The sequence below is a fragment of the Ipomoea triloba genome, chromosome 1 (genome assembly GCF_003576645.1).
Source record: "Ipomoea triloba cultivar NCNSP0323 chromosome 1, ASM357664v1".
NCBI lineage: Eukaryota > Viridiplantae > Streptophyta > Magnoliopsida > Solanales > Convolvulaceae > Ipomoea > Ipomoea triloba.
In genome coordinates, this window is record NC_044916.1 from 6,908,185 (window position 1) to 6,930,840 (window position 22,656).

Genomic DNA, 22,656 nt, shown 5'->3' on the forward strand with positions numbered 1-22,656 from the left:
TGCAGAACCCAGAGTAATCCGATTTCAGAAAGAGCTAGGGTGGCTGAACATCTAGGAATGGAGGAAGATGGAGCGGCGATGAAAACCTAATGTGATAATGACGCTGAAGGGAAATCAAGACACTATTTATAAATTATAATACTAGAAATTAGGGCTTAGCTTGTTGGGCTGGGTTTTTGAACCATGTATTAGGCCTAACAATGTAATATAAATAATGGTCTGCTATGTATCAGATTGAACTGGGCCTATAAATGGTTAATATATTGTACAATAGTTATATTGCGTGGACAATGGTCCACACAACTATGTGAACTACGCTCCAAAAATGACGTTGTTTTGCGTAACTTTTATTTTTCTCTCGCACGACTCAGTGGAACATACATTCTTATAATTTGTTTAAAGCATAATATACATTATTATAACTCATAAAGTATATTATTTTACCCCAAAAATTTCATTATTCTAACGCATAATGTACATTATTTTAACTCATAAAATTCAACAACGTCATTTTGGACTGTAATCCACACCGCAGTAATTTGCCTATATTGTATCATCATTTTAAAGAAATCACTGGCTACCTGCAAATTTTCAAATTCAAATTATACTATGGACGATGGTTCGCAATGAAATGTAAAGCCATATATATATATATATATATATATATATATATTACATAATTAAAGTTAAATTTTAATATACTGAAAGCTCATTTAGTAGTATATTAAAAATAAACTTACAACACACAAAAAATAATAAACTTTCAATATATAAACTTGTATTGCATTAAAAATTAACTACAACTATACTAAAAATGAATCTGTATATAGTGGTCCACCATTGAACATTGGATAGATCATGGTCCACAATATTATGATTCGTGCAAATTAGCAAATTAGAGAAAATAAAAGACATAAGAAACATTATATTTTTCGAAATATAAAAATCCTAGCATATATTTGTTTCTTGAAATGAAGAATCACATATTTATTCCCTCAATTGTTACATGTTTTCAGTCTCTAATAGTAAATTTTAAGAAATGATATCCTTCAGTTGTTCTTAATGTAGGCAATTCCATCCCTGGTTAAATATGTTGTAAATAAAAATGAAAATGCACAAAACTAGAAGGAAATTGGAGAATTGCAAAGAGAGATGTGGAGAGAAGGGAAGAATTCTTATTGATATCATTCAGAGGTGTCATATAAATGAATACATATGAGCATATATATAGGAAACCAACTTGACCCTTCGATACTCCAAAGGACACTTGATCCTTCATGGATCCAGAAATACAATAACTGGGATAATGGCCACATATAAATAATTATATTCATAACACTCCCCCTTGACCATTATCTCACCATATTCATGCCTCATTAAAAACCTTGCTAGGAAAACCCTGTGGGAAAAAACCTAGTCAAGGGGAAAAAGAGTACATGATGTATTTCAAAGTATCTGTTATATAGGGTTGCCTCATTAAAAACCTTAGGCTAAGAAAACCCAGTGGGAAAAACTTAGCTAAAAAAAAATACAACCACAAATCATTCATGACCTTCAGGGTCTAATCTTCAGGATAACCAGTCATAAACTTTCAGTGTATAATCTTCAGGATTCTGTAATGTTCCCCTTTTGACATTACTATACCATACTCATGCCTCGTTAAAAACCTCATTAGAAAAACCCAGTGGGAAAAACCTAATGAGGAAAAGAGTACATGATATATGTTAAATTATGTGTTGCACCGGTTGCCTCATTAAAAACCTTACGCTAAGAAAACCTAGTGGGAAAAAAACTTAGCTAAGGGAAAAAGAGCGCAACCATAACCCCAATATAAACTTCAGGGCATAATATTCATACTTCAAAGTAAATGATACTCCCCCTGAAGATAACATTCTTCAAATCCCTTATATGAAATATACCTCCAAAATATAGAAAAGGATTTTGTGAACAAATATGTCCAATTATTAATGGGGTGAATAATCCCGTGACTCTTCTAGAGCTCACGTGGGTATAATACTGACATCATAATGTCTAGTAAAACTTTATAATATACCCATTTATTAGTGATGCAACACTATCTTTATTGTCTCCTTGTAAGACAATGGGGATAAAATCTCATATAACCAGTTTTGGGGACTTGGCATCGTTAGGATCAAATAATAATAGCCAGTACCCAAGTAGCCCATTAAAACCATTTTCTCACATGAATGCCAAAATCATTTTTAACTCAAAGATATTGGAGGATATGTTAAACACCATTCCAATATTTCATTATAGGAGGAACACTAAATGTTGCTAGCAATTTCATCGCATAAAATATCAAGCCTGATGCGATTATGGAACTTCTGGTCCCTATATGGTGCTCCAACAATAATGAATTAATGGACTTTTGGTTCCACGATATCCTTATTATACTCTTTGAGTCTAAACGGTTCTTTATCTGCTTCAAGAGATACAACCGTTAATGTGATAAGTATCATGAATCTAAATGGTTCCTTATCTACTTCAAGAGATATAACCGTTAAATGATACTTATTCATATTCAAGGCATTTTTCAAGTAGGCTAACTGTTGTATGAAAACTTCTTCAAGAAGAAGCTCGATCTTCAGGTCGAGATAATACTTGGGGTTTCCCAAGTCTTTCGTTTCAAAAACTCCGTCTTTTAGGCATGGGCTAACATTATCAAATGTAGCAATTCTACGCACAGTAGCAACCCTTTAAAGAACACTTATGGTACATATTATCCCTTCTAAATGAGGGTAATAACTCCATTCGCAATCCTTTAAAGAATCACATAATATATTCAATTTCTTCTTCAGGAACAAAATTACTCAGTCTAGTGACCCATAATTATGCGGTCATGACCTATATCAGCTGCATATCTAATTTTATTAATCTGCCAATGATGTAATGTAGCGGAACTTAATGTCATCCTACGTGGGAGATTAAAATCAATCAAGGGTTTCTGCGTGAACCCATGAGCTACAAAACTCGCTTTATATTATACCACCTCATCATTCTCATTTCACATATTTAGGGTGCTCACCTTTTATATAATTTTCATGGGGCAATTCCTCGTCAGGATTGCTCGCCCATTATATATATTTTACAAAGTAGGGCAATTCCTCGTCAGGATTGCTCACCTACTAAGTAATCTTCTCAGCGTGAGTAGAGCAACTCCTTATGGTGTGTGTTATAAAGAGAATGTATTTAGCGAGTTGAGTTATGCCTTAATTGCTCTTTTAAATATTAAATAATGAGGATGCTTCTAGCACCTCACCTGGATCCAGTTTATTTAAATGAGCAATTATATAGGCTTGTGTTGTCGACAACTATTATAATTTTCTCCCACATTCATGACAATTTCTAAATTAACCAGATCGTTGACATTTCCCAAAGATATTAGGATCTGGCGTTCCGCATTCCTAGTATTATGTTTGATCGGTGCACCTTACTAGGGTTTTCGTCATCTGGACGAATGTCTTCAGGACATAATTCTTATCAAGATAAGAGTGACAATGTTTCTTCTTATCTCTTACCCTAATAAACCTCCTACACTTCTGGCGTCAAGGAGTATCAGTAGAGATATTTGGTCCAAATTGGGGATTATATATAGGACCTAGTCACTCTTTTCTGATCAGCATGATCAGTATATATATATATTTGGCAGATTATTTGCTAATATTGCAAATAGATTATCTTCTGAACTTCTAGTTCAGTTATCTCTCTGAACTTCTAGTTCAGTATAACTAGTACGTGGATTTAACTAATGAAGATTTTTCCATTTCATGGAACTTCTCGGCATTTCATTAAATTTGGGCCTTATCTCCCCCTAATGCCGAGAACCGATCTTCATTAAGTATGCAATCAGCGTATCTATTGATCCCTAATAATAGGCTCTAGGTATTTAGACAATCAGACGGAGTTCAATGATCGTCATATATATATACCTAGTTTCATTCAATAGCCCCTAGAGATACGCTATGGTGGTGATATAGTAAAATAGATTGCATACTAAGAATATAAACGCAGATTTGGGAAATGTTTATCACGTACGTACTAGGTATATGGGGGTTTAAATGATATGCAGTGAGTCAGTTCTTGATTCAATCAAGTTTGATTACCTTTGATATCCCCAAAAATATCTGACTCATTATGTTTGCCCAAAGCGACCCAATTACTCATGCCAAAACAATTTGGGTCTTTTATAACTTTAAAAGAATTGCACATAAAAATATGCAAACACATAACATGTATAATGTCAATGCATTCACATATATTTGCATATGATATGCATTATGAATTTATGATGCTATTCAAATAATCACATGGAGGATAAATGCCAAATAAATCATTGATGATGAGATTATTTAATTCATAACTTGTTTGCTTCAGGCAAACCATCATGATGTGATTCAATTCTGACTTTCAAGCATATAGCATAATGCTAAATATAGAAGTTGCAGACTTCATTCATTAATCGTGTCATTAGTCACCCAAAGGTCATTCCCTGTTCGAGGTCTTCCGGACCTTATTAGAAAATATCCCAATGTCCAATCGTATTGCTGAGTGCGAAGGTTCAGTTCTCGAAGAATAATACTCCTTCAAAAACACTTAGCATAATTTTGTCATGTACTACTACTGGAGTACAATATGACCATCATATAAAAGACAATAAGACTCACATTATTTAGTATGATTTTCCATGCACTTCTACTAGAGTACAATGTTACTCATGTACTTCTACCAGAGTACAAGGTCAATCGTGTACTTCTACTGGAGTACAAGATTATTACCTTTAAAATTCAATGAAGTCTTAATATTGTCTTCCTATAGTTCTTCTAATATAGTTTCACGTGTGAAACAATACTATATTATACTGGTCATATTCAGAGGGATTTACCATCATAAAATCTCAGATTTAGTCAATAGATCGAAGATTATGACTTTATTGATCATCGCAATCCTTCAGGGATTGATTTAAGGACTGTGGATCAAATATTCATAATCAATCTAAGATTTATACCGAGGGGTGACAAATAAAATTAGTGCTATAAGTTTACCTTCTGGGCAAAGTTATATTAGATCCAGGTAATAATATATTGGTCAACTCTACTAGAGCTCTTCCTTATTCAGTGTGCAAAAATTCTTTTGCTCACATATTGTATGTGTGGTTGCACTATACCCAACACATACATTTTTCTTATTGTTCTTGGATCCAATCAAAAGTGATATGATGCATTCTTATAGCAAAAATATTTATGTCATGCATCACATTAATATCATGACTCTCATCCAATATCCTCATGATATTTGTAAATAGCATGCACCAAAATAGTAAATATTTATTATGCCAATCTTTCATGATGATTCACATAGCTATAAATCATAAGGAACAAATAGGAACATAAAGACAATTGTCACATAATATTCATATATATGTATACTTCATCATATATGAAATGATAATCTCTAAAAAGCTTGTGACAATATTCAATTATGCTCTCAATTTAGTCATCATGCAAATATATAGACCATATACTCTTCTAAAACATGCCATAATAATAATTCTAGGAAATATGATCAATTCCTAATAATATTTCACTAGTGCACAAAATAATCATTGCACATAACTATCATATATATATGGCATTGATAATATTATATCATATTTAAAATATGAAGGAAGCAAACCTCATCAGAGTATGGTCAAAATCTCCGATATAATTCTCCATAATCAATTTAAGTCGTGCTCCATAATTGATGTATTTGGCCCATTACAAATCTTGGATATGTGCAAATCAATCTTCCAGGAATACTCTAAATCTCCATTATAATATCACAATGCATATATACTCTCATCATCTTCTCTACTGTTTCGTCTGTGAGGGAGAGAGAGAGACGCCGCTCATCACCATCGTTATCATCCTCTTCTTTTCTGTCAACGAGAGAAAGAGAGGATGAGGTGAGGATCAGTGGAGGTTGAGCTTCTGATCTCTGTCCGTTCACACCAGGTTGCCGGAGGTTGTCGCTGCTAGCCCGCCGTAGCTGCTCGCCGTCGCTAACCATGGAATCTTACCGGAGATGAGGAGACCAGCTCGCCGGTATGGTTACGCCGTTGCCTTCGTCGCTGCTGCTCAGTCTAAGCTTGCCAGGGTTACCGGTTTGCCGTGGTACGCCAATCCATTGTTCTCCATGCTCAACTGGTGTTCATCATCATCGCCGACATCTTCATGCAAAGCTCGTTACCGTCGTTCTCCGATCTATCATAATCAGGAGGTGGGGGTTACGGTGCGGTTGCGAATTTGGCGTTGCGGTGGTGTTTACTTTTTCCTTTTCTTTGCTGGCCGGAAAATTTATGTTCGCCGGAAAATTAGTGGAGTGAGATTTTTGTGCATTTGATTTAGAGCACTCGTGCTGATAACGTGTTGTAAATAAAAATGAAAATGCACAAAACTAGAAGGAAATTGGAGAATTGCAAAGAGAGATGTGGAGAGAAGGGAAGAATTCTTATTGATATCATTCAGAGGTGTCATATAAATGAATACATATGAGCATATATATAGGAAACCAACTTGACCCTTCGATACTCCAAAGAACACTTGATCCTTCATGGATCCAGAAATACAATAACTGGGATAATGGCCACATATAAATAATTATATTCATAACAAAATATACCTTGTTAGCATCATTACAATGCTAATTGTTTCATTTGATTTTCACTAGACTTCAAATCCTAAGTGAGGGTGAAAATCATATAAAATTAATACTAGTGTTGTGTATGGGTTAGCCAGGAATTTTATATTATTAATCACGCAAGAAAAACAGAGCACTCATCTTCATCTCAAGCAATTTTGACCTCAATGGTCCTTGGCTTCTTCGGCTCCGGCGGCGGCAGCTTCTCCACCGTCACCGTCAACACCCCATCCTGGCAAACCGCCGTGATCTTCTCCTTATCCGCATTTTCCGGCAGCACAAACTTCCTCATTAACTTCCCCACCCTCCTCTCCATTCTCACATACTTCGCCCCCTCCTTCTCCTCCGCCTCACGCTTCCGCTCCCCGCTAATACTCAACATATTGTCGCCATCGATCTGCACCTTGATGTCGCCGGACTTCATCCCCGGCATGTCTATGATGAACACGTACGAGTTGGGGTACTCCTTCACGTCCGCCGGGGTGGCTGCCATGGCCTTGGCGTCGAGCATAAACGTCTGCGAAGGTCCGCTGCTGTTGGATGACTTGTCGTCGCCGGCGTAGTCCATGATGTGGTGGAACAGCGGGTGATCAAAACCCATCAACCTCAAATCCATTTCTTCGACAGTGCTTTGTGGATTTTCGCGAATTGAAATTAGAATGTTTGCTGATGTGATCGAGAAACGCTGACGAGATTGGCGTTTATGTAGGAAGAAGCAGAAGTCTCTGGAGGAAAGGAAATAAAGTTTCTAGCAGGTTCTGGGTTGGACAAGAAGCTTGGACCCGGTTCAGTTTGAAAATAATTCCAGAAGTTGCTAGAACAGAGGTTATCTTAAACCCATCATATTACACTAACAAGTAAAAACTTATACATCGAAAAAGTATAAATTTACACAACATCCAATTAATTCAAAAAACCTCCATATTCAAATTCTAAAACTAAAAATAATTAATATATTTTTACTCTAATATAATAATTAATTTTTTTATTTTTTATTATTTATTTTCATAAAAAAATATTTTATTTTTTAATAAATTTATTAATATATTTATTAGTTTTATTTACAAATTTAATAAAATTCAAAAAGTGTGTTTATATATAAACACCTTGTAAATTTTTTTCGACGTCGCTTATAAAATATAAAATAGTCATAAGTAGTTGTAGCTATATTGTCTAATATGGGCTTTCCGTTGACAAGATATAATGGCTGAGATTTAATATTGGTGTTTTGGTCCATGTGTTTTAATTTAGGCGCGAGATATTCTGTTAATTTTGCCCATTTTTTCCCTGCATGGTCATTGCTAGGCATTGTGCAACATGTTTTAGGCAGTTATAAGCGGTGATTTAGGTGCCGCCTTCTATTATTTTCCCGTCGTTTTTTGTTTGTAGTTGTCTTTGCTGGTCGTGAGTTTTAATCATTGTTTCATGTCAATTTGGGTGTGCCTATGTGTTCATTGGAGTAATGTTTTGATTAAGTTTGTTGATGAATGTGTTTTTAAGGTTTGAGTGGGTTTTTGTTGTGGTGGTGTTGTACGTGTAATTTGACTATCATTGTCAAACCGAAGTTATGCATTTGTAGGTTTTTCTTGTTTTCATTGCGGGGATAGTGACGAGAGGTTGTCAATTGTACGTCATTGGGGTCGTGCATTGGTGTGTTTGGTGAGGTGCATTATAAGATATAATTAAGGTTTGCTTAATTGAAAAACACTCCTATTAATAAAAACAAAATCCTTAATTGTAACTTTCCGTTCAAAACACTCCCTATTTGTACTACATTTGTGATAATAATAATACAATTCTTAATACAATATATTCTTTCCTACTTTCCTATTCGTAATAGGATAATAAATTAAAAATGAACTTGCAGGAAGATCTTTTTCAAGAGTAAGGTAGATAAAACCTTATTCCGGATTGAAGATGATAGACATATCTTGTTTTTTTTTTTACTAGACATACATACTACTGCATCACATTTGAAAAGAAAATTATTCATCACGCAAAGAAAACAGAGCACTCATAAGTAGATGCATATCAGCATATGCTCATCTCAAGCAATTTTGACCTCAATGGTCCTTGGCTTCTTCGGTTGCGGCGGCGGAAGCTTCTCCACCGTCACGGTCAACACCCCATCCTGGCAAACCGCCGTGATCTTCTCCTTATTCGCATTTTCCGGCAGCACAAACTTCCTCATTAACTTCCCCACCCTCCTCTCCATCCTCACATACTTGGCCCCCTCCTTCTCCTCCGCCTCACGCTTCCGCTCCCCGCTAATACTCAACACGTTGTCGTCGTCGATCTGCACCTTGATGTCGCCGGACTTCATCCCCGGCATGTCTATGATGAACACGTAGGAGTTGGGGTACTCCTTCACGTCCGCCGGGGTGGCTGCCATTGCCTTGGCGTCGAGCATAAACGTCCGAGAAGGCGCGCTGCTGTTGGATGACTTGTCGTCGCCGGCGTAGTCCACGATGTTGTGGAGTTGGTGGAAAAGCGGGTGATCGAAACCCATCAACCTCAAATCCATTTCTTCAACAGTGTGTTTTGTTGAATTTCGCGAATTGGAATTGGAATTGGAATGTTTAATTTTCTGAGGTGATCTGATCAAGAAATGGCGACGAGGTTGGGATTTATGTAGGAAGAAGAAGTTTCGAGCAGGTTCTGGGATCGACAAAAATGCTAGCTTGGACCGGGTTCAGTTTCTAAACAAGTCTAGAATGTGCTAGAACACAACTTTTCACTAATTTACCGTTTTATTCCACGTCTATGGCGGAAGTATTAAATTAGCGATTGATTATCAATTTTGGTCAATTAAATTCTCAACTATTGATTTTGTATCTAATTTAATGCTCCGTTAGTTAATTGTTAATTGGTCGTCTCTTTTGAAAATCAATTTGGTACATTGCCATAATCGAGAGATCAAAATGGTAATTAACTCATATTTATTTCTATATAAAAATATAAAATTGTTTAACTTTAGTACTTTCATATTTTTTTAAGAGTTGAATCTAATAACTTCGATATTTTTTTTCTTAAAATATACTCCGTATCTTTTTTCGAATTCTATAATTGCATTTAATTTTTAAACATTTTTTTAGAACTCCGTATAAAGATTATCTACGCAAAGAAAAATTATAGAACTTTATTAGTGTCTGTGTTTCAATCCAAGACATCATATGATTCATATCCTATTTATTAAGGGATGTATTCCAACCAATTATTCTAGGTATATTATATTGTGGACACAGCTCTAAAATGACATCTAGATCTACACCTACAACCTAATAAAAGTCAATAAAGTTCATATTATTTTGATTTTGTTATTTTTTTCCTACTTTACCCTCTATTATATCATTTACTTTTTTTTTTAAATGTCCCTACAGTATTGTGATACATGTTAGGGATCAAATAGGGAATACCCCTCAGGGTTGGAGTCAGGACGGATGGTCGGGATTAGATACGCGCCACAGTTGGAGCTCAGACCAACCGGTATCGACCTGGAGCAGTGCACTTCTTGACCTCTCCTAAGGGCCGACCTTCTTGACATGTTTTCTAGACTTCTCTCCATCAAGTCCTCGCCACCCGACCTACTAAGCTCAGCCTGAACATATTGCCTTCTTCTCTTGCCTAAATCACCCGTAGGCAAGAAGGACATCTCGCGCCATGTGTATAGTTCTGCTCCCAATCGATTGGAACATGTGCATGTAGCTTGTAGACAATTATTTTACTTATAGACAATTATGAATTTTTATCATTTTCTGTTTCTTGACTTTTTTTTCTTTCTAATTCCCGATATGCAGCTTCATCCAAAGAAAATGATTAGGAACAAGAAATGTACACCTAAGGCCACAACTCAACAAGAAATTGGTAATCAACACCAAGTTGGAGTTGAAACTGAAGATGGTTCTCAAGCTGATGAAATCCATGTCACACAATCCATGGTAGATGATAGAACACGTACAACCTAATGAGTTTATTGCTAGATCTTTGCAAAAGAAAGGCAAAAATCTCACCTCCTTGGGAGTTAGGATATCATGGGGGAAGTTCAACTACTTAGAGGCTACAACTTTGATTCTAATGAATGAACTTATGAAGTATATGTATGTATTAGACTTTAGTTTGTTATAAAGTAGATTTATGATTTTTTACAATGGCACTTTTTAATGTTTTGCAGTACACTTATTTTTGCTAAAGCTTTTTCTCTATTATGCAATTAATTAATGAATTATGAATTATTAATGTTATTAATGAGTGTATGACCAATGTTGGCAATGTATATGATTTTTTGAAGATGTAGAAAAAAAAAACTTTCATCTTGTATTGCTAGATTATCAAGAAAAAACTACGGAGTACATTTTAAGTTGAGGCTTGCGCCGTTCTGAAGGGACTCAAGATAGCTTGGGAAATAGGATTTAGAAAGGCTAAGGTGGAGACTAATGCTATCGATATTGTTGAAGCGCTTAATATGCCTAAAAATGGAAGTAATTATCGTGGATTATTGGTTAATATCATCCGGGATTGCAAACAATGGTTGATGAAGCCTTGGAATATTAGTGTGACTCATATTTTTCGGGAACATAATCGGGTGGCTGACGTTTTGGCTAAACGGACACTCTCTTGTGATCGTGGCCTGGCTAAACGGTGGCCTCTTGATTTTTTATTAGTGCGCCTGAGGTTGTTTTGTCCCTATGTGCTCGGATTTTCCAAGGGAGGTTGGTTCTTAGCATCGTATCCCGCCCTCCGTTGGAAAAAAAAAAACTACATTTTGAGTGGTCTATTACGAAGAAAAAGTTAGATTTTGAGTGATTTATAAAAGAAGATGCTTTAAAGTCATTTTTAATACCATTTCAATATATGTATTGATGTTGGACAAAAAATGGTTATATCACAATAAAACTATAATAAATTAGAATATTTTTTTTTAAAGACTAAAAGTAAAATGACACATATAAATTTAGTAAAAAAAAAAAAATTAACACTTAAAATTAAATGGACTGAAATACACTTATAATTAAGGCATGTTAACGATTTTATTAACGAAGGAAGGACCATAAATAGTTATGCCACAATAAAATTAGGATCAATATAAGATGTTTTGAAAAAAAAAAAACTAAAATGAAATTAACTCTTTAATAATTTGAAGGTAACTTTTTATAATCATTTTAGGGCCTTTTTTTTTTTTTTTTTTTTTTTAACTTATTAGTACAGTAGATTTTTTTTTTTTGAGGTAAATTAGTACAGTAGATAGATAAGATAGAAAATAATAATTTGAAATTAAAACCAACAGAAGCTCCTTCCAATATACATTCTGCATCACATTTGAAAACAAAATTATTCATCACGCAAGAAAAACAGAGCACTCATAACTAGATGCATATCAGCATATGCTCATTTCAAGCAATTTTGACCTCAATGGTCCTTGGCTTCTTCGGTTCCGGCGGCGGCAGCTTCTCCACCGTGACGGTCAACACCCCATCCTGGCAAACCGCAGTGATCTTCTCCTTATTCGCATTTTCCGGCAGCACAAACTTCCTCATTAACTTCCCCACCCTCCTCTCCATCCTCACATACTTGGCCCCCTCCTTCTCCTCCGCCTCACGCTTCCGCTCCCCGCTAATACTCAACACGTTGTCGTCGTCGATCTGCACCTTGATGTCGCCGGACTTCATCCCCGGCATGTCTATGATGAACACGTAGGAGTTGGGGTACTCCTTCACGTCCGCCGGGGTGGCTGCCATTGCCTTGGCGTCGAGCATAAACGTCCGAGAAGGCGCGCTGCTGTTGGATGACTTGTCGTCGCCGGCGTAGTCCACGATGTGGTGGAGCGGGTGGAAGAGCGGGTGATCGAAACCCATCAACCTCAAATCCATTTCTTCAACTTTGTGGAATTTCGCGAATTGGAATTGGAATGTTTAATTTTGTGACGTGATCAAGAAACGCCGACGAGGTTGGGATTTATGTAGGTAGAAGAAGTTTCGAGCAGGTTCTGGGATCGACAAAAATGCTAGCTTAGCTTGGACCGGGTTCAGTTTCTAAACAAGTCTAGAATGTGCTAGAACACAACTTTTCATTAATTGCAATTTAAATACAAATCTGCGGCTTTCTTCAAATTATTATATGGTACGCCATACGCATTTGCCTTGTCTGATGTCTCCATAGGATTACCTCATATTTTTTAAATTAACTAATGTATACCCGACACAAATGTACTGAATATCTTCATCCCTATAAATAATTCTAATAATTTATAGACTAATACTGCATTGATTCTCATTTCATAGTGATGTTTTGATTACCTAATTGTTGATTTTAAGTACTAAGATTGATCACAATTTACAATTCTCCTCCTCAAATTAAGGTAAAATGAGGAGGAAAACTGTGAATTTTGATCGATTTTAGGACTTAAATCCATTTATTCATACTTAAATTAAGATATTAAGTTGAAAATGATGAAAATACGTTTAATAATTTTAGATTTTTGCACGTTTTAAACGAATGTGTGATCGGCGCGATAAATTTTGGCACTAAAACAATAGTCGTGGATGAAAATTGGTACTAAAACAATAGTCGTGGACTAAAATTGATAGAAAGGAAACATGTGGACCAAAATTGTCATTTTGCTAATAGTCGTGGGACCAAAATTGGTATTTGCTCTTTTTAATTTCTTCTCAAAAAAGCTTTTTAATTAAAAATATATTTTCTCATAAATATCAATCAAATTATTTCTAATTAATATTAAATCTTTAATCATAAAATATTACGTTTCTATTTAAACTTGATTCATAACATAAAAAACATGATTGGTAAGACGATTATTACACAAAAAAAAAAAAAAAAGAACTCATAAAACGATTTGCAGGCCAACAAAATTCGTGAGATAATCTAACAAAAAAATTTACTTATTTTTTTTTATTACTTTGGAAGGGGGTTACCCAAACTAAGCTGTACAAATTAGTTATACATATTTCGCCATGCAGGCAAACCAACCGTGTCATCATCAATTACGCCTAATAGCTCATCTGGGGGAGTTTGGAGAATATGCATTCCTCTGGAGGCATGAGGGGCCATTTTCGCTAGGGCGTCCGCCGCCTGGTTCTGTTCTCTTGCAATGGATCTCAGCTGCCAGATTTCAAAGCAACGTAGCTCTCTTCGACAGGCTTCTAGGATGTTATGAGCCACTGATGTTGGAGGTATATTGGCATGGATGTATTCAACTATCTTTTTTGCATCGCATTCAAATTCCACCTTTTGGAAGCCAAGGAAAGCAGCCAGCTGGATTCCTTTCAAGAGTGCCCAGGCCTCCGCTTCCATGGCGCCACAGGTCCCGATATTGTACACAAAGCCTTGGTTCCACTTGCCATCGCTATCCCGGATTATGCCACCACCACCCGCTATGTTCGTCGCATGGTTTACAGAGCCATCCGTATTGACTTTCACATATCCTTCCTGAGGTTTGAACCACCTAAGTTGCTTCCAACTGAGGTATTCTCCTTGTCCTTGCAATCCTTTGGCACGAGCGAAGGCCCTATTGATCTCATTGGTCTGATCGTGAATCCACTTCGCCTTGAACGCAAGAGGTTTTGTTAAGTTGGAGAACACGGCTTCGTTCCTCCACCTCCATATCCACCATAAGGTCGTCACAAATAATGCTGCATCTTCGGATGGCTTCCTGCTAGGTCTTCTATCTGATAATCCTTTTTCGAGCCACTGCTCAAACGAGGAGGAGTCCGTCTGCACTGGTGTCGAAGGGAAGATGAAGTTCCAGACATCCTTTGCAGCTGGGCATCCGCGAAGCACGTGCTCCATATCCTCCACCTTGTCCACGCATAGCCAGCATTTATCATTATCCGTCAACCTCCGCTTCAGTCTGTTTTGGTTAGTCATCAGTCTGTTGTATAATACCAACCAGATGAACATCCGAATGCGGTTGGGTACTTTCAATTTCCAGATGCTATTCCATTTAGCAGGCGAGGTTGTTTGATCATCCCCGGTTGAGATCTTATAAGCCGAGTTTACCGAGAAGCATCCTGTGTTTTCTTTGGCCCAGCCGACAATATCCTTTGCCTCAGGGTCTTCGATGAGTATTACTGCCGCTAGTTTTGCTGCAATGTGATCCGGCAGGAGATGGTGCAACCGGTTCCAGCACCATCCTTGACTTGGTTGCCAGTAACTGTCCACTATGCTATTAAAGTCTGATGGAGGAACAAGGCTGCATGATAGTTCTTTGAGAGGTACCTCAGTTAGCCAGGGGTCGTGCCAGAATGAAGTATTAGTGCCATTTCTCACATGTTTTCTCGCCCCTTGAATGAGGATAGGGACGGACTTTAATATCCCTCTCCATGCATTAGACATGGATGCTTTAGCTTTCCAAGATGAGCAATCGTCAGGGTTGATTGCATACTTCTTCTTAAACATATCTACCCATAGACAGTCTTCTTCTTTCAATAACTTCCATCCCAGCTTAGCCATAAAAGCAGCGTTCATGTGCTCCAGTTTTCGAATACCTAGACCCCCTTGAGATTTTGGTCTCGTAATCACATCCCATTTGACAAGGTGGCACTTTCTTTCCGTAGGACTGCTCCCCCAGAGGAAATCCCTTATCAACTGTTCAATGGCCTCGATTACTCCTGCTGGTAATAGAGTCGTTTGCATAACAAAGTAGGGTATAGCCGAGAGGACTGACTGCACCATCACTTGTCTACCGGCTAGGGATAGTGTTTTTGAGCTCCACCCTGAGAGTTTTGACTTGATCTTCTCGATTATCCCTGCAAAAGACTCTTTTGACAATCTCCCGTGAATGGATGGTACACCCAAGTATCTTCCCAGATCCTGTACACATGGGATTCCCAGGGTGTTGACGATCTGCTGTTGGAGACCCTGGGCTGTATTTTTGGAAAAGAAAACTGAGGACTTCTGGTAACTGACTGTCTGCCCGGAGCTGTCGCAGAACATATCCAGGCATCTCTTCATTTCAAGGCTCTGCTCCACCGATGCTTCTCCAAAAAGCACTAGATCATTTGCAAAAAAAGAGGTGAGAAACATTAGGACCATTCCTGGTGATTCTTATTCCTTTCCAAGTGCCCGCAGTAACTGAACTATGAATAATGTGGCTCAATCTTTCAACACAGATAACAAATAGTAACGGGGAGATTGGGTCTCCCTGTCTGATGCCTCGTTCTGGTTTGAACTATTCGGTTTTTTGACCATTCCATAACACTGCTAGACGTGTGGATGATAAGCACTCCTTGATGTTCCTTCTCCACACTTGGTTGAATCCGATGTCTTCGAGCGTGTCATCGATAAAGCTCCATGCAAGCCTATCGTAAGCCTTTTCCAAATCCACCTTTACTACCATCCATCCTGATGATCCTTTCTTATTTTTAAGTGAATGTAGCACCTCCTGGTAGGCCAAGATGTTGTCTGCTATAGACCTTCCTTGTACAAAGCTTGCTTGGTGTCTGCCAATCAGCTTCGGTGCAATATCCTTGAGTCTGTTCGATAGTACTTTTGTCACAAGCTTGTATCGGACGTTGCAAAGGCCAATTGGTCGCAAATGTTTGACTGTTTCCGGATTTGATACTTTAGGGATAAGAGAAATCAACGTATCGTTGCAACCCACAGGTAGAACACCTGTCTCGAAAAACGCCTGCACAAACTGGTGGAGACTACTGCCTACTACCGCCCAAGATTTCTGAAAAAAACATGCGCTAAAGCCATCGGGGCCTGGGGATTTACATGGTGCCATATCTTGGAGTGCTCTCCTGACTTCTTCGAGATCTATGGGGCTATTGATTTTCCGCCATTTAGATTCGTCTAATGTTGGGAATCGCCCATGTTGCAGATTCTGCCTGCTGATAGCACTTTCCTCTGAGAATACTTTAATGAAATAGTTCCTCACATGCGCTGTCAACTGATCGGACTCTGTAATCCATCTTCCTTCTTCGTCCTTCAGGGCTTTAATTCTCGATGGGGTTCTTTTGGCAGACGTGGCAGCGTGGTAGTATCGAGTGTTTCGATCACCAGATGTTATCCAATCTTCCCGTGATCTTTGGTACCAGATGAGTTCCTCCTGATACAGTGTTTCATCAAGCTCTCTCCTCAGTTTCCTTTCCAGCTTGATCAGGTCAGACCGGGGATTTGAAGCTATATTACGTTGAATACCTTCAATCCTTGCTACAAGCCTTTTCTTCCTGTGGAAAATATTGCCGAAAACTTCCCTGTTCCATACTTGAAGAGCTTCAGCCATTTTCGAGAGATTATTCTCCAAGCTAATATTTGCATTCCAACTACATTGTACAAGATCTAGAAAGTTGGTGTGGGCAGTCCATGCTGCATTGAACCGGAAACCTCTACTGCTGGTTAGTTGGGTTGACGGCATAGTATTAAGGAGAAGGGGGGCATTGTCTGATCCGATAATTGGCAAGTGGTCAACTGATGCATTAGGAAACTCCGTTTTCCATTCTACATTGTTGAGGGCGCGATCAAGGCGAGCTCCTTTGAAAGACTCTGTATTTAATCCACTCATCCAAGTGAATTTGGTTCCAACGAAACCCAGATCTAGCAATGCTTCCTGAAATATCCATCTGTTGAAATCGGAGCACCTAGCTGCAGAAAATTTTGTTGGATCACTGATTTCATTTTGGCATGTAACCGAGTTGAAATCCCCAGCTATAAGCCAAGGGGCTTGAGGAGGGAGGTTTTGGTGGGATAACGCCGAAAACAGACGTTTCCGTAGTTGATGTTCCGGACTCCCATACACCACTGTTAAGAACCAGGTGCTGGCTTCCGAGTCCTCTACCTTGAGGGTGATGAATTGTGGGTGTGTCTCAATCACGTGGACAGTCAGCGTGTTTTTCCATAGGATCCAGATGCCTCCCGAAAACCCAACTGCTTCCACCCGAAGCCATTCTTCAAAACCAAAACTAGAACAGATTGAGTTAGCATGAGATCCCGAAACTTTTGTTTCGAGTAAACAAACAATCGAGGGACTGTACACACGGGAAAAATGTTTCAGGGTGCACCTAAACAAGTTGGAGGCCGCACCCTGACAATTCCAAATTAGGCATATCATAATTAACCGGAAAAAAGACAACAAACACCACGCTCAAGAGCGCGGGAAACCCGTTACCGTCTGGCCACCTGGGCCATTCTGCTGATAGTCTTCGTCCATGGTATCACTGGGGGGCATGTGAACATCAGTATGTGGGCGAGTCGTGTCGGGAGGGTTCTCTTTGAATCCATACTCCATTCCCGCTAGTGGGGGATACTCAGCTCTGTCTCCCTCGTGGTGAATGACCGTCGTTGGGATAGCCTTTCCCTTGTTGGAGCCTCTCACAACGGTGTGCTCTGTCTCAGCCGCAGCTCTATTGGGGGGTCCGCCTCTGGTCGCACGGTCTCTTCGGTCTCCTCTGCTCGGAGGTTGGCCAGGGTTATGTTGTTGTAGATGGACTCTTTGGCTTGCATTGGCCATCCTTCGTCCCGAAGGTTGTGCTTGGTTACGAGCGTTAGTTCTAATCTGGGGAAGCCTAGGGGTGAATTGTTGGCCTTGTGCTGTCTGGGCCATTGATGCCAAGGAAGGGGAAGCTTTATCTTGGTTCAGTTCTGGTTCGCCAAAGTCCTGGAGGGGAGCGAACCTTGATTGGGAGCCAGTGCCATCGAACATCGGATTGTTGAACCTTGTGGAATATTTTGCTGCCACATCCGCGTTCTGGTTCTGAGCCCTGGGGCGATTCCCACGCTTTTGCTTTGTAACTAACATCCAAGACCCATATTTCTCCGGCGGCGTTTGCTTGATCACCGTTCTTGCCCTCCTGGTTGATTCATTATTGTCTTGGTCTGTTGTGTCACCTTTTGGCCGTGGTTTCTCCGTTTCACACTGCTCATGTCGGTGGCCATACGTTCCACATTTGAAGCACACAAGGTGGAAGCCTTCGTACTCGATCAACCATTCTTTCTCGTCTAGAACGTACTTGGAAAGGAGGGGCTTGGTAATATCCATCTCGATGCACATTCTTGCGAACTTAGCTTTCGATACCAAACTGGTTGTGGTGTCGATCTTGATAGGGCGGCCTATGTCTCTGCCGATCTTCATGAGGAATTCCTCCTCAAAATATTCTACAGGCATGTCCGGAAACCGTATCCAGACGAGAATCTTCCTCGTCTGATCACATCTTGTGTCAAAGTTGGGTTCCCACTCCTGCACAACTAGATAGTGGTCGAGGATCATCAGGGCCCCTCGTATTTAGCATACTCGTAGTCATGGAGGGATTAGAATTTGGCCAGGAAAAACCCGTTGTTCATTTCGATCAGGTCGAATACCGCCTCTGGTTTCCACATTCGCTGCAATCTCTGAAGGAGGTAGCTGTAGCCTACAGTTCTGCCCAGTACCCGAATAATGAGGGATCTTCGCCATGGTCTTCGTAGTCTCTCTTTTTCTTCCTCTGTGACCAAGAAAATTGGGTAGCCAGAGGAGTTTCTTAGCGTTTCCGTTCTTTCTCCATCGGCGACCTCGTCGCGGTCCATCATCTGAGCATTCTTGCTTTGCGCCCATGCCTGGTTGGGAGTCGCCGCCGGGGTCGTCCACTGGCTTGAGTCCGGTGTAGCCCCACCCGATGCTACTGGTGAATCTTGCATATCAACTTCCGTGGGGCGGTGGGGAGATGCCATGGGAGCACCGCGAGCGTGTTTTGGTTTCTTCGTGCTTCTTTCCAGTAAGTCTTGATCTTCCGGCGACCGCTGAGTCGCCGTCGCTGGGGTCTGTTCCGAGAGAGGATTCATTCGGTCCGAGAAGTCACAAATTTAGTGCTCTCCAGTCTCCACCTCACACTAATTAAAAAAATGTTTAAAAAAATGTTAAAAATTTACTTATTAGTTATTATTTAGTATTTTCTTAACAATTAAATTCATAAAAAAATACTTTTAAGACCAAGTTTGATACAAATTAAATTCTTAAGAATATTTTGTAAGAATAAATCCAACAAAACTAATTTAAGGTGGTAAACCGCATAACATAAAATATCATTCTAACACAACAAAGGGAGGAATTCAATTTTCACTTCAAAAATTAATTTACTTCCTCCCACGTTTAATATAAATTGAAAAACCTAACATATAAAAACATAACGCAGAATGGGAATTGAAAGATATATTTAGGTTTCTTCAAAAAAGGAAAATATTACTCGTAATTTCAAATTTTATTTTTAATTTTTATTCCTCTCACAAAATGTTGAAATTGACATTTTATTTAAAACCCATAAAATAAAGATAACTAATTAATACAAATTAGATCGTAGTTTGTAACTCTTTAGTTAGTTTTAGCCATTTAGATCGTGTAAATTAAGGACAAAGTAGTTCTTTATGCTTGAAGTCGACTAAAAGTGGCTAGGTGTCACACTATACTCAGAGGACTACAGTCTACAAATGACATTGGGTGTTTGGCAATCAGCTGATAGCTGATAGCTGGTTATTGGTTGTGTTAGCTGATAACTAATAGCTGATTGTGTTAACTGATTTGACCAACTGATTATATCAACTGATTATAAAAAAATGTTTGGTAAATTAGCTGTTTACTTTCAGCTGATTGGATGTAAAATGACCTATAAAGACATTGTACTAATTTCTTAATTCTTAAATTACTTTTTAAAATTTATTATTATTATTATTATTATTATTATTATTATTATTATTATTATCTCTAAAGTGCAAATTGAAGAAGAAGCACTAATTTTGAACTGCAAATTGAACACAATCAATGTGGGAGAAGAGGCAAATCATAGAAGGTGTGCTACTGAAGGATTAGAGATTAGGGACAACATTGCCATTTACCCAAGAAGCTAGTTAGAAACGCTGCATTGGTCAGCATTTTGTATTTTGGCTTATTGAGCCAATAAGCTATGCCAATAAGCCATTAACCAATACACTCAAAAATAGTTTTTTTAACTGGTCAATCAGCTATTCTTGGTCAAATAAGCTATTTTTTGGCTGATAAGCCAATAACCAAACACCCCAATTGACTCTTTTTTTATGAAATGATATACATGCAGTTAAGTTAATTATAAGCATATTGAAATACTGTAATTTGACAACAAAGATATATTATTATTGTGAGTATTGGAATAATAATTAAAATTATTGTTGTTGTTATATGAATCCGATCTATATCCGGTAATTGATGCAAGTGACCCAAATGTGAAATTGAAACTTGTTATACAAGATGAGCTTGTCCCAGATGATCTTTTTGTCTCACAAGGTTTACTTTAGAAATTTTTTAAATATAATATAAAATAAATATTTAATACATTGTGCAAAACACTAAACACTGATAAAAACTATTAATATTAATATGCAGATCATGACATATACGCTCTAATTCATCATAATGACACTAATTATGCATTTTATTTCTCAATACATACTCTTAATTTCTACGCTTCTAAAGCTTCCACTTTGCCTCCATCAAGTGGTGCCTCATTACCACTGGTTAGGACATTGGCATTTTCAACGACGACTGAATTGAAACGAACCACCTCCAAGGCCTTGTCAAAGTGCACACCCTTAATCTCACGGTACTCCTTCCATGATACGGGGCGATATATGGGAAAATCACCGTCCTTGATCAGTTTAGGTGACGATGAAATGTTGACATCTATTTTCGGGCCAAAGAAATAGACTACAGAGATGCGGTGCTGGGCCTCACTCACAATGGCCCGATGTACCACGCTTTTGAACTGGTCATTAGAGTATATCTGCAACAAGTCGCTGACGTTGACGACGATTGCATTGGAAATGGGCTCGACGTCGACCCATTTGAGATTGGGCCCATACACTTGGAGTCCTCTATTGGTGCTGCTTTGGTATAGCAAAGTTATAAGAGATGAGTCTGTGTGTGGGACCATGCCCAATGCGCGGGTTGGATCTGGGCATCTCGGGTACGAGTTCAAATGAAAAAATGCTTCCGTGCTTTTGAGATCAAACCATTCCACATCTTCACCAGATAGGCCCAATGATTTAAATATTAAAGAAGTTATCTTAACAGCCAGGCCCATCATTTGTTCTTGATAATCCTCAATCACAGTGCTGAAACAAACAAATTAGAGCAGCAATGTAAATATCATCGTTTCAACAAATAAAAAAAATGATTACGTTTTATATTCATCTTGCTGAGTAGTAAAACATGTAATTCAACGGATCAATATAGATTTCTAATTGAAACAGATTCACATGTTACTTACAGCCTATCAATAAATCATTAGTACCATACACGCGGGATGAGGCATGATGACTTTTGTTTCAATAGTGCAGGAGATACAATTGAGATATATAACACTTAACTTAGCTGGTAAAGAATTATGAGTATTTAAAAAAAAAATACCAGAAAGGGGAGTAATCGTTGGGCCAAACCCGGCGTGCAAGCTCCAACGGCGATCCCGAGAGGGTGAAACCTTCCATCCACATGAGAGTGTTAAAAGTGCGCGAAATGGGGATGATGCCGTAGCCGTTGGGGCTGTCCGGCGAGCGCAGAGTGAGGAGCTTCTCCTCCCTCGTCAAATCAAAGAAGCGGCGAGCCTGATGCTCAATTTGGGCAAGAAGCTCCATTGGAATGCCGTGGTTGGTCACCTGAAAAACACCCCAATTTTCACAAGCCATTTTTATCTTCTCCACGGCTTGCGGGTCCTCAAGATCGATCAAGGGAACAGATTCGTCGATTGAACAAGAGTTGTTGATGCAGGGGGAGTCGAGCCAGGTGTGGGAATCGGGAACTTGAACGACGTTTTTGAAATCCATGGGGACGAGATGATCCAGCTCTGTTGGGCTCATGGTTACTTCAAAGCAGGGATCGAAGAGAAAGACGATATGATAATAGAAAAGAGAAAAGTAGGGTGGAGGGGTTAAGGAGAGAGGGCTATTATATTGTTGCAGGTTTTTTTCTCAAATGAAGAAACATCTCAATTTATATATATT

The 22,656-nt window shown here is 38.6% G+C and overlaps 4 protein-coding genes across 4 annotated transcripts; all 4 read right to left on the bottom strand.

The window, feature by feature from the left end:
* Positions 1–6,490: 6,490 nt before the first annotated feature.
* On the bottom strand, positions 6,491–7,387 carry LOC115996913 (17.2 kDa class II heat shock protein). The gene has a single exon (XM_031236355.1). It carries the CDS (start codon positions 7,313–7,315, stop codon positions 6,848–6,850), a length of 468 nt encoding a protein of 155 aa, XP_031092215.1. The 5' UTR covers positions 7,316–7,387; the 3' UTR covers positions 6,491–6,847.
* A 1,025-nt stretch (positions 7,388–8,412) lies between these two features.
* Positions 8,413–9,296, bottom strand: LOC115996661 (17.2 kDa class II heat shock protein-like). The gene has a single exon (XM_031236013.1). The coding sequence runs from the start codon at positions 9,221–9,223 to the stop codon at positions 8,747–8,749; it is 477 nt and encodes a 158-aa protein (XP_031091873.1). The 5' UTR covers positions 9,224–9,296; the 3' UTR covers positions 8,413–8,746.
* Positions 9,297–11,945: 2,649 nt separating this feature from the next.
* On the bottom strand, positions 11,946–12,804 carry LOC115997314 (17.2 kDa class II heat shock protein-like). The gene has a single exon (XM_031236854.1). It carries the CDS (start codon positions 12,564–12,566, stop codon positions 12,090–12,092), a length of 477 nt encoding a protein of 158 aa, XP_031092714.1. The 5' UTR covers positions 12,567–12,804; the 3' UTR covers positions 11,946–12,089.
* Positions 12,805–21,119: 8,315 nt separating this feature from the next.
* Positions 21,120–22,512, bottom strand: LOC116020303 (gibberellin 3-beta-dioxygenase 1-like). The gene is made up of 2 exons (XM_031260803.1): positions 22,067–22,512; positions 21,120–21,771 (listed from the first exon to the last, which is right to left on the bottom strand). The coding sequence occupies exons 1-2, from the start codon at positions 22,510–22,512 to the stop codon at positions 21,120–21,122; spliced, it is 1,098 nt and encodes a 365-aa protein (XP_031116663.1).
* Between the last annotated feature and the right edge of the window lie 144 nt (positions 22,513–22,656).

Excerpts from the sequence above, each read along its gene's own strand:
- LOC115997314 (XM_031236854.1), bottom strand. The coding sequence starts at position 12,566 with ATGGATTTGAGGTTGATGGGTTTCGATCACCCGCTCTTCCACCCGCTC.
- LOC116020303 (XM_031260803.1), bottom strand. The coding sequence starts at position 22,512 with ATGAGCCCAACAGAGCTGGATCATCTCGTCCCCATGGATTTCAAAAAC. Across the intron at positions 21,772-22,066 it reads AACGATTACTCCCCTTTCTG|CACTGTGATTGAGGATTATC; the intron begins GTATTTTTTTTT and ends TGTTTGTTTCAG.
- LOC115996913 (XM_031236355.1), bottom strand. The coding sequence starts at position 7,315 with ATGGATTTGAGGTTGATGGGTTTTGATCACCCGCTGTTCCACCACATC.
- LOC115996661 (XM_031236013.1), bottom strand. The coding sequence starts at position 9,223 with ATGGATTTGAGGTTGATGGGTTTCGATCACCCGCTTTTCCACCAACTC.